Source organism: Ursus americanus, chromosome 15 (assembly GCF_024610735.1).
Source record: "Ursus americanus isolate L20-20 chromosome 15, mUrsAme1.1.p, whole genome shotgun sequence".
NCBI lineage: Eukaryota > Metazoa > Chordata > Mammalia > Carnivora > Ursidae > Ursus > Ursus americanus.
In genome coordinates, this window is record NC_142141.1 from 27850950 (window position 1) to 27865735 (window position 14786).

Genomic DNA, 14786 nt, shown 5'->3' on the forward strand with positions numbered 1-14786 from the left:
CCTGGACATCTGTGCGGGAAAGGAGTTCCATTATTTTACTAAGCAATATTGAGAGTGGTACAAATAATCTCTGGTTGGGACACTGCATTTAGGCTGTGGGGATCTATGAATACCTGATGGAGCTAACATAGTTTGGGCTTCCCAGGATGACTCTGACAACTGCAGGCCCTTTGCAAGAGCCCTGGAAATTATGTCTATGTCATTATAAAAGATATTGGCTCCTGTGGGGCGTTCAAGAGGGCAAATCTGTCCTTCCCTGACGTGTCTGTCTCCTCTCACCTAAGCTGTTCTGCTGCGCTGGGCAGCGGTGAGTACCCCTGCAGGGGAGGAAGGCTGATGCTGCCCCGCCTTGTGGAGTAGTTGGTGATGGGAGGAGGGTATAGGGGCAATCTGGTGAGTTGGGATATTTAGTGAAGCCCAAATGATTGCAATGCAATACTAACCAACAGCATAGGTGTTTTGGTTAAAAAATATTTACATATATTTATGTTTGCATGTTGCATGTATAATTTCTAAACTATTTTTTTTGTATTCAATATCATCTAATGAGAATTTTGTGATTTTACATGTTATAACTTCCCATTACCTCCAGGAGAAAATCCAAATTCTTTAGTTTGCCCTTCAAAACCTCACACAATTGGGGTCCACATTATCTTTTTAACTGGCTCTTCTGCTCTCTCTACCTATCTACAGTCTATTTTTCCTTCTAGACTAGCACAAATCTTATCTCGTATTAAGACTTTTGGCACCAATTCTGGCTTAAAACGATCTTTCCGTCCTCTGCATTTACTGTTTGTGTCATTGGCATTTTCATGCTTCTTAATGTTTTAGATCTTTTTGTTATACGAATATATTCGTACACCTGTATCTACATCATCATCTAACCATCTTACCTCCATTTCCACTCAACTGAAATAGTCCTGAGGCTAAAGATGTAGGCATTTTACATCTCTGCAAGGAAACTAACACGGAGCCCTGTTCAAGGTTGATGTTGACTCTGAGAGTACTTTTTCATTTTTTTATTATTATTTTTTAAAGATTTTATTTATTCATTTGACAGAGAGCGAAGAGCACAAGTAGGGGGAATGGCAGAGGGAGAGGGAGAAGCAGGCTCCCTGCTGAGCAGGAAGCCTGAAGTGGGGCTGGATCCCAGGATGCTGGGATCATGACCTGAGCCAAAGGCAGACACTCAACTGACCTAGCCGCCCAGGTGACCCATTACTTTTTCTTTTTAAAGTTTAGGACAATTGATGGTTAATTTGAATTTACATAGAGTATACATGGATTAAATTAAAACAATAAATTTCAATTACCTGTTCCCCACTGAGTGTCTGGAGAATCTTGATGTCTCCATCTTCCATCCTGTAGATGACAACCTGACCCATATGATTGTACCGTGGCTGTCCAGCAATGTACAGCACATCCCTGGAAACTGTGGCGGAGTTCACTGTGTAACCTAACAAGAGAGAAACGCCAGATGTCAGATATACTCTCTGACCCCTTAAAGTCTGCACAGAATAAATTGAGATCTATTTTAAATGGTTGGGAAAATCATTTTTATATGTTTATATAGATTTCTCTTTTTTTGAAAATAATTATTTTTTAATGCAGGGAAGTTTGTAGAAGCTTTTATCTACTGTGACTGCTTTGTCCACCCTGCCACCTCGGTTTTTCATTGTATAAAGGCACAAATGATATAACAATGATGACAGAAGAAAAAAAAACACAAAAAATCCCCCATAATCCCAATTCACCACTTTGTAATAAATTAGTTGTACTTCATCTGGACATATTTTATAAAATCTAATAATTGTAATAATTATTAATTTTATTTTATTGTTTTGCTTATTATTTATTTATTTTATAAAATTAATAATTTTATACAGTTGGAATCATAGGAAATGTAAGCCTTTTCTGTGTTGCTGCTGTAGATTTTTATTTATTTTAATTTATTTGTTTTTTAGAGAGAGACGGTGTGTCTGTGCGTGGGAGGTAGGGGGAGGAGCAGAGAGAGGAGCAGAGGGAGAGAATCTTTTTTTTTTTTTTTAAGATTTTATTTATGTGACAGAGAGACAGCCAGCGAGACAGGGAACACAGCAGGGGGAGTGGGAGAGGAAGAAGCAGGCTCATAGCGGAGGAGCCCGATGTGGGACTCGATCCCAAAACGCCAGGATCACGCCCTGAGCCGAAGGCAGACTGCTTTAACGACTGCGCTACCCAGGCGCCCCAGAGGGAGAAAATCTTAAGCACACTCCACAGCCACTGCGGAGCCCCACGCAGGGCTTGATTTCAGAACCCTGAGATCATGACCTGAGCTGAAATCAAGAGTCAGATGCTCAACTGACTGAGCCACCCAGGTGTCCCTGCTGCGGTAGAGTTTTAAGTAGTAATTTTAAGTAGCTGATGTTTATTTCTCTGAGTTAAGGCATAAAGGGATTATGTTTCTACCATAGTACTATTCCCACTAGAATGGTAGAATTTTTAGGTGGTTTTTAATTTTTTGATATTATACTTAAGGCTGCAAAGACATCCTTGAACATTTAATTTTTTTTTCTTTTGGATTTTTTGGTGATAAATTTCAAGAAATAGATTACTGGATCAAATTTTCAATTCTTTCAGTGTCTCACAAATTGTTTGCAGAACATTTGTACTAATTTATTCCATGAACAGCCAAAGCAGTGAGTAGTTTTATCAAACTCTCCCCAAATTGGGTATCATTACTATTATTTAAATTTGTGAATGTTCTAATTACATGTTAAACATAACCTAACACTAATACTTTGCTGTGATTTTAATTTGCATTTGTTTGATTAAAAGGAGGTGGGTGAGGGGATGGGTACTTGTGATAAGCACTGGGAGTTGCATGAAAGTGTTGAATCACTATATGGTATACCTGAAACTAATATTACACTGTATGTTAACTAACTGAAATTTAAATTTAAAAAGTGAGCTTCGACAATCCTTTTTAATTGGGCTTTCATTTTTTGTGTGTCTTTGAGGCAGATTATTATTAATTTTTGAGTGAAGAATTAAATTTATTCTTTGTGTCTATAGAGAACAGAGCTAAATCAATGAATAAAAATTATCATGTGCACATTTCAACTCTACAGAAAGAAGAAATGTTCTAATAACCAGATCTGCCCATCAGTGGAGGAGCAGAGGGCAGATTATTTTTCCAAATGGGACAGAATAGCATTTCTTACTAAGAAAAAGATTATATGGAAAATTTATTTTCCAAGTGTTTTTCTATAAGGTAATAGTTTCACTTTCTTACAACATTTTTGTAACAGAACAGAGGTTTTTTTTGTACTAAAACATGTTTAATCTCACAAATGCTAAAGAAACACAATTCCTCAGGCATTTTTCCTTCATGAATATTTTTCTCACATTCTTATTTCTTCACCTTTCTTTGAGCTTCTAAAAAATTATACATAATAAATTGTAAACTTCTTTTTCAAACAAGTAATGTTACTAAACAAGTACTTATGTTACTAACCACAATATTGCTTAAAAAATGAAAACTTTAAGGTCATGTTTATACATAAATAAAATAAAAAAGAAGAATGTGCAAAACAGGGACTATTTTATTTCATGTCACTCTACTAAGAAATACTAAGAAGGGATTGGCTTAAGAGTATTAGTACACTTTTATTTTTTTCCTTAACTTACAGGGCTATGAATGCCAACTGATAAAAGAACTTTTAAAAAAAGCTAAAAATTATGTTTGAGCTTGGGGTTGTGTGATTATTTGGTTACTTAATTTTGATAATTTGCACTTGATAGTGACATTAACTGAAGTCTTCACAAAGACAGTACCTACTGGTTAGGTAGTTACTGGTTGAGGCTCAGGTGTCTAAAGATAATGAGGGAGAGAGAAAGAAGGCCATGTAAAGTCTAATTTTCTTGAAATGAAAATAATTATAAACATCTAAGTTTTATTTGCTTTCTGAAGAGAAAAAAAAGTACAAAATTGAAGAGAAAGGAAAATTCATAGCATAGCCTGCTGCATGGATTTATAAAGAAATAGATCTTGTCAGTTCTCATAATTCACTCCTTGGGAAAAGTGCTAGGATCTGGTGAGGTAATGGGAAACAGGTATGCTCTGCTTTGATTTCATGCATTTGCCTCACATCTTTACTTTTTCTCTTGAATTTGTCTGGCATGATTAGAAAGGGGCAGACCGTGGGTAGAGGAGGCAGGGAATGAGATTTCAGCTGTATTCTCACCACCAAAACCACTGGCTAAGTGCATATTGGCCTAAGGCAGTTTCTGGGTTGTGGAAAGATGAGTAAGTGACTACCCTCAACAGTTTCCGTTCCTACTTCTTTCTGGTCATTATTGATTAGTATGAGATTTTTTTTTTTTAATAGAGCATCTACCTCTCACTTTGTTACCTCCATAAGATTTCCCACAGCCTAACAACTTGCAATCCACACAGATTTCAGACTAACACATTCAAACTCTTCTTAATTTGTAACCCGCACAAGCAGACATTTTGAAAGCTCCATTTCAGATTTAGAATAATATTTGGGGTACAAAGCTACTTTTCTCCCCTTGTCCCCTTTCTGGGTGCTTTTCTGTTTTTAAAGAAATCTTATATATCTTAAACTTTATGTTGGCAAAGTATCTTATGTGCTAATTTGTGATTAAGCTAATGAAATGATTTCTAAAATATAAAATCATCTAATTACATTGTGGACAACATACCCCCAAATTTCCTTTTCTGGGCAGAAAGGAATCATATGGTACAAATACTGTGGTTACAAATGAAGGTTCTCTTATTTTTTTTCTTGCTCACAGTGATATCTCTAAGTCTTGAATTCTCTAAGCTTGCTTTAAGCAACCTTGAATCTAAGCTTTCGGGGAATAATAGATTTAGGATTCCTAAGACTGTTTGGTTTTAAGGAATTTTATCACATAACAATAACTCAGAATATCAAAAAAACTGTAGTGTTATTAAAATGTGTGGGCTTCGAGAGAGTGCACACGTCCACGCAAGGTGGGAAGGGGAAGAAGGGGAGGGAGAAGGAGAATCTGAAGCAGACTCTGCACTGAGTGTGGAGTCTGACTCAGGGCTCAATCCCAGGACCCTGAGACCATGACCTGAGCTGAAACCAAGAGTCAGATGCTTAACCAACGGAGCCACCCAGGTGCCCCCAAATGTGTGAACTTCTTAAGATGTCACACACATCTTTGTGGACTTCATGTCATATCTTTAATTTTGTAAATGTCTTTAATTTTGAAATGAACACTGGAATAAGAATCAAGAGACCTAGATTCTAGTTCAGATCTGTCATAGGTAGCTGTGACATCATTTTTCTATTCCTTAATATCTTAATTTAGAAAGTTGGATGTTTACCATATGCTCTCTAAGATCTCTTTTAATGTATATAATTTTGAGCCCAACTTTTTTATGTTATAGCACAATCCTCCAAATGTTTAAAAGATATGCAGTGTACATTTTGTTTCCTAACCGTCAATTCCTTCAAATTTTGTAGGGGGTGGGGAAGGAGAGAAAGGAATTGTTTCCAGATCGGTATCCTTTGGATAATCTTTGATCAGCACATCCTAGTTTGGCATTTTCTTTTGTAACGTGCAATGTCTGACCAGGGCAGAATGTAATAGGACTTTTATGAGAAATAAACTAGACTTTCATGAATGCATTTCAACATGTGTTAAGAGGTTTGAGCACTCACATTATATTTGCTGCTTACTGCCATATTTTGAATTACCTTAAACCCTCAGGCCTTTCATTTTTCTTAAGTCCTGTTGCCTCTACAGTTTTAAGATGTGTCCTTGAATAAGGAGATGTATGGACTTACCAGTAAAGACTTCCTCCTACCTTCCCTGTAAAATAGAAAGAAACTGGAATAGAGAGAGAAAAAGACTTGCCTTCAGGACAGAGAGATCCCAGAGAGGCTTGTTAACATTGTAAAATACAAACAGTGAAAGGTATTTGTTTTCTTTACCACTGCACCCCCAGCACCAAGAATGATGCCTGGGGCAAAATAGGTACCAGTCAAATATTTGTTGAGTGAGTAAAGAGTTGGGAAACCATACCCTGAGGATTTTTTCATCCTAGGCCCTTCTAATTGTTTACTGAGATCATTTAGTGATAGAATAGTTTCCTGGTATCTCCGAGGCAGCTTGGTACAGATCTAGAATAAGGTGATACCTGACATATACCTCCTCATTCCAGACAAGTCTTTGAAAAATAAGATGATATTACATCTCAATATTTATCTGATTTGATGGGGCTATTAAAGAAGAAGCTATATATCAAGACAAATTAACATTTTCTTTTCCAAAATCAGGACCCGTAGGAAGAAATCAATGATATAGGATATTTTAGAGAAAATGGGAGTCTGATCTTCAGGATATTAGCTGAATCAATGTTTCTCTTTTTTATCGTAATTTCCTGTACACCTGTGCAAAGCTCTTCTTGAAGTTAATGAGAATACCAGACACAGGGAGACCTCAGAAAGTGCACATTTCAGCCTAAATCATTCCTCCACTAGAGAGCCCTTATGAGAGAGCGTGACCTCCATGTTCTATTATTCTGTCTACTGCTCAGAAACTAAGGCTGCTTTGGAAATTTCATGGGTCCTATAACGTGTCTAACTCTTGGAAGTGATCTGTCTTCTATGGTTATAAGTAAGCCTATATAAATATAAGCAAATAATGCTAAAAATAAAAAAACTAAAATAAAACATAATAATTTTCTATCAATTACATCCAAACATTACCTAAATAAGAAGCAAGAGGTTCATTCTTTTTGGTAGACTCAGCGTTAAAGGTCGTGTTTTGGGGGATTATGATTTGATTAGCCTTCTGCATGACGACTGTTCCATTCCAATCATAGGCTCCTACTGCTCCAAGCATGACCCAGTCCTTATATCCAAACAGAGAAAACAAATGATATTTAACAAAATAGTAAGAACACAGCATTAACAATGTGATAGGTTATGGTCAAAGTGCTTTACATATGTGAACTCATATAATTTTCACAACAACATGATAGTAACGTGGCAGAGTGAGTAACTTGCCCTAAGTTATACAGTACAATTGTCCATTGAAATGTCAATATTCCTTTGTGTGGACTCTGATGCATTTTCTTTCATCAACTACAAATGATACATTTCCTAATCTTGCCCTTCTGTTTAATTCTGTTAATTCAAGAATCCTAGGTCTTGAACATGGAATTCTAGTAATATCTTTGAATACACTGAAACTGAGAAAAAGATACATTCCATATCATTAGCAACTATTTTAGGTGTTTTATTTAGCCAGATGTATAATTACATAAGGCAGACCTCAAAATGTTTGATTCACAATTATTAGTACAATGTAGTGAACTGTGTAAAATAACTTGTTTTCCTAGTAAGTTTGTGAAATGTCATTTTCCTATTTGGATTAGAAACCTCACCAGGTCGGAATAACTGCTCAAGCCATGAATTGCTAGTTGTGCTTATAATGCAGATGGCTGGGCATTGCTTTTGGGAGTGAAAACCTTAAAAAAAAAAAAAGGATACTTCATTTTCTACCAAGTGGTCAATGTACCTGTGAATAATGAGCACTGAAGCCAGTCTGAGACATTTCCATTTCAAATGACGCTGCTGACTGGTCAGCTGTAGCTATAACAGAAAGATAAATGCCTGTTAGCACACTGTTGACTTGGAGAAGACAGGCCAATTAGAGTCTGGGCTCTTTACCAGCCAGAACTTCCAACATCTTTTGGGTATGTTCAGCCACACATTTCTCAAGCCCAAATTCCTAGGTAGGGCTGGGTAGAGGACAGAGAAGGTTAGCAGAAGGGCCATGTCTAAATTCTTGACCAATGGCTTCCCCACCCTTGCTGGAGAAGTTGAGAAAAATCCATTGATGCTTCTGTTCTTACACTGTGGATGCCTGTGGATGAGATGGCACTCTGGATCCAGGGGGTTAAAGTTGAAAGTACTGAAGTTGAAAACCTCTGTCTTCCCCTCAGACATGTCCTGCTCAGACATTAGGCTAAACTTACCTGCTATGTTATAGGGCTAAAATAATTTTATTCACATATTTAAATAGGTCTCTTGACTCTACCAGCCCCACCTGTATTTCCAGCTATAGATCCTCTCAGAATTCCATTGTTTGAGAAAGGGGGAGGGGTCCTGGGTTTGTATTTGCTCTAATTTCTGGTAGTAGGTATCACTCAGAAATTGGGAGAAATTTTTTGATGGGCTCTAGGCCACATGCCATACAATAACATTTTTTTAAATAATCTGTACCCATTTTTTTTATTTTTAAAAATTTTTTAGTCAATGATCTGAGGTTAAGTAGCAAACATTAGGTCTTTTTATCTTTCTAAGAGCTCCATGAATCTGAAAATTTTTTAATGAGGATTTCTATGGGCAAGATTCTATACCCATTTTTAGGCTCTTTACTGAAATATAGAGATAATCCAGAGCATTCTGTGGAAAATGCACTATTCTCAAAATATTCACCAACCCAAAGCCACAACCTCCTAAGGGGATTGCGGGAATGTTGATTCATTTACTTTAAGTAGGGAGTTACTGATTTATTTGGCTTTGCAAATAAGTTAAAAATAGTTCATAATTGCAAGAGTCTGCCCTCTCCTTGAGGCATGAGAATAATTAAATTTGTGAAATCAAACTTACTTACTAGTTATTTGTTGTCATAAATTCATTATCAAATACATCAGTGATTGGGTTTTTTTTTTAAGACTAGGTTAAATGGGGATATCAAAAAAGAATTCAAATGTATCATTTTAATTTCACATATGAATTATCCTTTAATTTATATGACTGAAGTGCACTTTAAGTTTTTAAGTTCACAATGCTTTATGGTGTCTTTTTATTTATCTTTGCAAGGCCAACGGTAAGAGTGCAGCAGCAAAGACCTGCATATTTCCAGTACCTTCTGCTGCTGCTCTGCTTACAGCTGAGAACAGAGAGCAGGGAGCTATGTGACATTCTCCCTGCTGAACTGTCCTCATGGTAATAGCCCCTTGTACATCTCTGAACTTCTTGCTGTCAACCCCTCCCAGGACTGTTCATGAGTACTGACATAACCACTTTCCCCGCTGCTCAGTGTCTGGTTAGGAATTTCAGCATTTTCCCCAACATTTGCTGGGAAAGGAAGACAGACCATTTTCTGATTTGTTTGGGCAAGTTGGTGACCCGTTCTCATCACTAGGTGGTGCTGTCTGTGACAGGAAGGAATTTCATAATCGCTGTTATTTACCATCTAAAGATAAATGTTGATAGGAAGTGGACACTTCTCAAGTAACAAGGAAATGAAGCCCTTTCTGAAGAAAATCCTAAAAAGGCTAGTCAAAACACTGCATTTGGTTAGGCCTGAAAGTGTAGCAGTAAAGACGTGGGAGACATTTTAATCTGAGGACATTTAAAAAATAATTTTGCTTTTAAATATACAGACTTCTTACAATTTCTGGGCATTCCAACGTGTAATCTTTACCTCATGGTGTGGTTAGTTTAGAAGCAACACAAAAATGTCATTTAAGGCAAATTGGGCTCCTCTTCCCCCAACCGCTGATATAGGCTTCATTTCTACAAGTTCTGTAAGGTTATATTTATTTGCTTACTTAAGATGAGGTTTAAAATTGAAACTGTATTGTGCTTAACTATCTAATGTAATTAAGTCATTTTCATTTAAATGGTCTTTACAGATTGTTTCAATCATATCATATATCACATTATTGGCTTATCAAAAATTAAAAGTGCACAATGACTTGGAAAACTTTGTATATTTCCTTGAGGCCGGCAAAGCTTATGGTCTGGAATATTAATAAATGACACTGGGATAGCTACTGTGAGACCAAAGCCACTTGAAAGTGACTTGTGTACAGAATGCAGGATAGCCAAGTTCTTTAGAACCAGCTGTAACTTCAGATGGATAAGTAATTCAAGTGTTCTGTTTCTAAAGGCACAGGGGAAAAGCAGCCAGGGCAAAAGGGAAGCAGAGAGATGACGTCTGCATGGGCTGTAGCTGCTCATCAAATCTAAACCAAATCTGTCACTTACGGGTCTTGATCCAGTCATGAAATAAGCAGGGTGAGTCACCACCAGCACTTTTTTAATTGAAAGGGAAGAGAGAACGAAAATGAGAAACCATCACAATGCTTTGTAATAATAAGAGTGATTTTGCGAAATTTTGTTTTATTTTCCTATGTATATGTATGTGCACTGGGTCATGCAGAAGTGGAAAAATTTTCCCTTCCTCTCTTCTAGGTTCCTTGGCTGGTTTAATAATTAACTTGATCTAAAACAGATTAGCAAGAGAAAAACAAATTTAATTTCACATGGGACCACCCAAAATATGAGAAGGAAGAACAAGTGGGGGCAACTGAAGCCTATATGCCATCCTGACCTAAGGACTGGGATAGGTGCCAGCGGCTTCAAAGGGAGGAGGACAGTTCACAGGACATAAGAAGAACAGATGTTTGGTAATTAAAAATTTGCCCTGCCATGCAGACAGGTCTTTCGGATCAAAAAGTTATCCTTGGGGCGCCTGGGTGGCACAGCGGTTAAGCGTCTGCCTTCGGCTCAGGGCGTGATCCCGGCGTTATGGGATCGAGCCCCACATCAGGCTCCTCTGCTATGAGTCTGCTTCTTCCTCTCCCACTCCCCCTGCTTGTGTTCCCTCTCTCACTGGTTGTCTCTATCTCTGTTGAATAAATAAATAAATAAAATCTTAAAAAAAAAAAGTTATCCTTGGTTATAGCTCTTTTTCTGGGCCAGGCCCCCTGTGTAAATTCTTCTAGGTAGTTAAGGAAGAGGTTAATGTTTTCCTTGAGTCTGCTGGGTCTTGATTGCCTTCAGCTCAAGATAATCTACATGCCAAAGTGACATATTTTGGGGTGGCCTATCTTACTCCCCTTTAGTCACGAGGCATAGTGTATTTATTATCACGGGTCACTGTCAAATAGGGCCTGAAAGCCATTATTCTAAAACATTTTCTTTTCTTTCTCTACATTTTAATATTCTGTCATTAGTTACTTTTTTGCATTTTCCTGGTCATTTGATTCTCAAAGTGGTCTACCTTGTTTTACTTATGTCTCTTTCTTATTTTATCTTTCTGTTTCCCATTATCAGGTCGTATCCGGGTGACTGAGAAGGTGCTTTTAAATTTCTGTGTTTAAGATGCAAAACAACAGTCCCTCCGTGTGTCCTCACAAGGACAGGGTCCATTGGATTTGGATGAGGCATAAGAGTAGAACTCTTTGGAAAAAGGGAAAGAGGCATGTTCTCTTAGGCTCCAATTATCAGAGAACATGAAGAAAGCAGCTTTTTTTCAGTTTTCCTGGCATAACAATTCCAAAGACTTATTTTTTTTTGTCAGGCAAGGGCTAGTACTTTGTTACTTGACATCTACCAAAGGCACAGGAAGGAATGCCATGACTCATTATCCTCAGTAGCCAATCGTCATTGCAAAATCAAAGAAAAAAGTCTACAAAAAAGAATTGTGACTTAGACAAATATAGTGAACCGATGTTTTGCTGCCATGGGAGTTGAGGCAGAGTTCCATGAAGACCTTTAAAGTGGGCAAGAAGCAAAATAGGAGAAAATAAATGAACAATGAAGTTATTGCAATCAAGAACAGTTCCATAGAAGCCCAAAATAACACAAACAAATTAAAAAAGAAAACGTGAGCTAGTGTCTCCATTTTCTAAACCCGTGTCACAGAAAAGAACTAACACACAGGCATGATTTTGTTCTGGTGAGTGTACACTAACCATTGCCTTCCTTCAGCCCTCACATCCTTATAGAGAGACCTGCCGACAGACACGGTGCTATGTGAGATAGTCATCTCAGGGACAGACTTATATGAAAGGGCATTGTTCCATGCTGGCTACTGTACACAGCAAAAGGGCACGAGCCGTGTAGTAGTAGGAATAAATACCCAAAACCCATTACACTGACTTTGTGTTGTAGAGAACACATGCAGGATTACAAGAACTAGTCATACCTTCCAAGGCAAATATTCTTTCTCCCAGAGCTTCAACAATAGTGACTAGAGCCAATTCATCAGAGACGTTGAAGAAATGCTTCTCAGTGGGTTCACTTGCAATTGATTTTATTTCTTCCACAAATTTTTCAGTGCTTAAATTTCCTCTGTTATAGCTCCCAAGAATCTAAGACATGACAAAATGGGAAGAATATATTTTAAATTCTATGTGTTAAATAAGGACCCCAAGCATTTTGCCAATAAACAAGAGAGTGTATAGTACCTTAATGCAATGCAATTTTTATGTACTTCCACATTCTTGGAAGAACAATCTTCAGAATGTGTAGATTCCCTACTATTAACTGTTATATACTGTAATTGCTATAGGAAAGCATAAAGGGAAATCTTGTATGTTTGGGAAAGTTTCTTCTCTTGAATTCCTGTGTCCCTGTTTATGAACAGCTCTATCTGACAGTTCAAAAGTGAGTTATAGTTTCTGAATATCTCTGGTTATTCCAGCTCACGTCACCACCATTTGCCAGCAAAAGCAATTAGCAAGTGAGTTACTTGATCCTGAATAGGCAGTTCTTCCTGATAATCTTACCAAGAGCCAGTCCCACACATATATTTTTTAAACAGTATTAAACTAAAGAGTAATATAACTTGGCAATCTAGAAAATAAACAATCGGGACATTCCTGTTTGAAACCAAATGCTCAAGACAGGGACATCCCTCCCCCCACCCCTTTTTATAGAGAAGAGAGAGAGGCAGGAATTATCTGTTATAGTTAACTGTAATTATTTAGATGTCTTAGCAGGTTTTCTCAAACATCTATTTTATTTTTTAAGGTAAGGTTTACTGAGATATAATTTGTATACAGCAAAACTCATCCTTTTTTAGATATACAGTTCTGAGTTTTGACAAACCCACCCAATTGTGTTACTACCACTTCAAGACGTAGAACATTTCTATCAGTGTTCACTATTGTCCCTTTGTAGTCAATCCCTTCTTCTGCCTAACCCTTACAACCATTGATATATTTTCTGTCCTTATGCTTTCCTTTTTCCAGAGTGTTATATTTATGAATTCATATAGCATGTAGCCTTTTGTGTCTGACTCCTCCATTTGCATAATACTTCTGAGAGTCATTCTTGTTGCCCCACATATCAGAAGTTCATTTTTTTTATTGCTAGTCAGATTCCATTGGATAGATGCATCCAAAGTGGAAACAATCCAAATGTCCATATAACGTATGGAAGAAATTGTGGTAGATCCATACAATGTATAATAACAAAATGAATGACTGATGCACAATATATCATGGGCAATCATTATGTTGAGTGAAAAGTTAAACACAAAAGAGTATATGCTATATGATTTCATTTACATAAAATAGAATAGGCAACTTAAGCTATGGTGGTATAAGTCAAACAAGTGGTTACTATAGAAGTGAGTATTAAAAAAATGAAAGTATAGGGAACTTTCTGGGAGTGATGGAAATGTTCTATATCTTGATTGAGGTATCAGTTACATGGGTGTATGCAATTATCTAAACTCATCAATTTGTTCACTGTACATAATTTTCACATCGAAATTTTACATTTCACTGTATGTGTTACTTTAATTAAAAAGCAAACGAACTATGACGGCTTGTAATAATATGGATGAATTTTAGCAATATTAAATTTTAAAAGTTTCAAAATACCTTATACAGCATGACACCCTTTTTATAAGGTTAAAAAAAGGAAGACTTTTAGAATTTTTTTAGATATGTAGATACCAAGAGATTAGAAAAGGAGAGCAAGAGATGAGTATAGGATTTGGGCTGATGGTGATCAGGTGGAGGACGCCAGGTGGTAAATGTGGTCGGGCCCATAGATGCTTATATTGCATACTTAAAATTTGTATACAGGTACAATAATAAACATAGAAACCTATAAAGTGGGTCATGCTCTCACAAATGATGAGGTCTCCTGAACCAAGGATCACAATTAATTCAATTCTGTGCTCCTGGAATCCATAAAACAAAGGTAAGATCTTGAGCTCTGTGCTACTGCTTGATTTTTAGAATATTCTACTCCTTGGGGACAAGAAAAATCATGACCTCCAGTGACCATGAAGATACTAGAAATTCCTAGCTTCATTTTCCATTTTTAGATCATAAACATAGATTTGTCTAGCATCATTAAACTGAGACTCTAGGGTGCCTTCAAGATCCCATTGGAACACAGACCTGCAATAGTCCCCAAATGCAGTTCAGCACTGTGGACTGGGCTGATCCTGGACACATGAGTGGGTGGGCACAAGTGGAGGTGCCAGTCAGTCCTGGTCCTCATTGGGTCTTCTGGCCACAGATCCCTGCCTCTTTCCCCTGAGCACTCCTCTCATGCACCCCCCCCAACTCTCCTTTAGCTGCCTGTTCTAGGCATCTGCATGCATTTTTTAAATATCAGATTCAAAATGGTAGATTTTAAAATGGATATTTTATTAAGAAGGGTACAGCTTTTCACTTACAGTTAGAAAAAAGCTAAAATTACTGTTTTAGGTGTAGTTATTTATGATCTGCCACATACTTGTTTATTTGTATCATAAAATGTATGAGGGTTTAGATTAGTAACTGAATCATTAAAATGTGCACTAAATGTTTATGTGAGCCCAACAGTTGTGTGCCAGCTAGTCAGGCAAGCAATACAGAAAGCAGCTCTGGAGTTTTCTTTCCTAGTGAGAAGGTGCTGGGGGATTTATTCCTGGTTCCTTTCCCTTGCTTGACTCACACCCTCACCCCATTCCCATGGAATACCCAGGAGGAGTCCTGAGCA

The 14786-nt window shown here is 37.3% G+C and overlaps 1 protein-coding gene across 1 annotated transcript in view; it reads right to left on the bottom strand.

Annotated features, from left to right (window-relative positions):
- The window catches only part of ITGA1 (integrin subunit alpha 1), a 165929-nt gene that overhangs the window by 43627 nt on the left and 107516 nt on the right, over nucleotides 1–14786 (bottom strand). Inside the window, exons 9-12 of the mRNA XM_045815312.2 lie at nucleotides 11989–12154; nucleotides 7561–7634; nucleotides 6747–6891; nucleotides 1314–1456 (exon numbers count right to left, since the gene is read on the bottom strand). Coding sequence (XP_045671268.2) covers nucleotides 1314–1456; nucleotides 6747–6891; nucleotides 7561–7634; nucleotides 11989–12154 — 528 coding nt within the window. The remainder of the gene's footprint in view (nucleotides 1–1313; nucleotides 1457–6746; nucleotides 6892–7560; nucleotides 7635–11988; nucleotides 12155–14786) is intronic.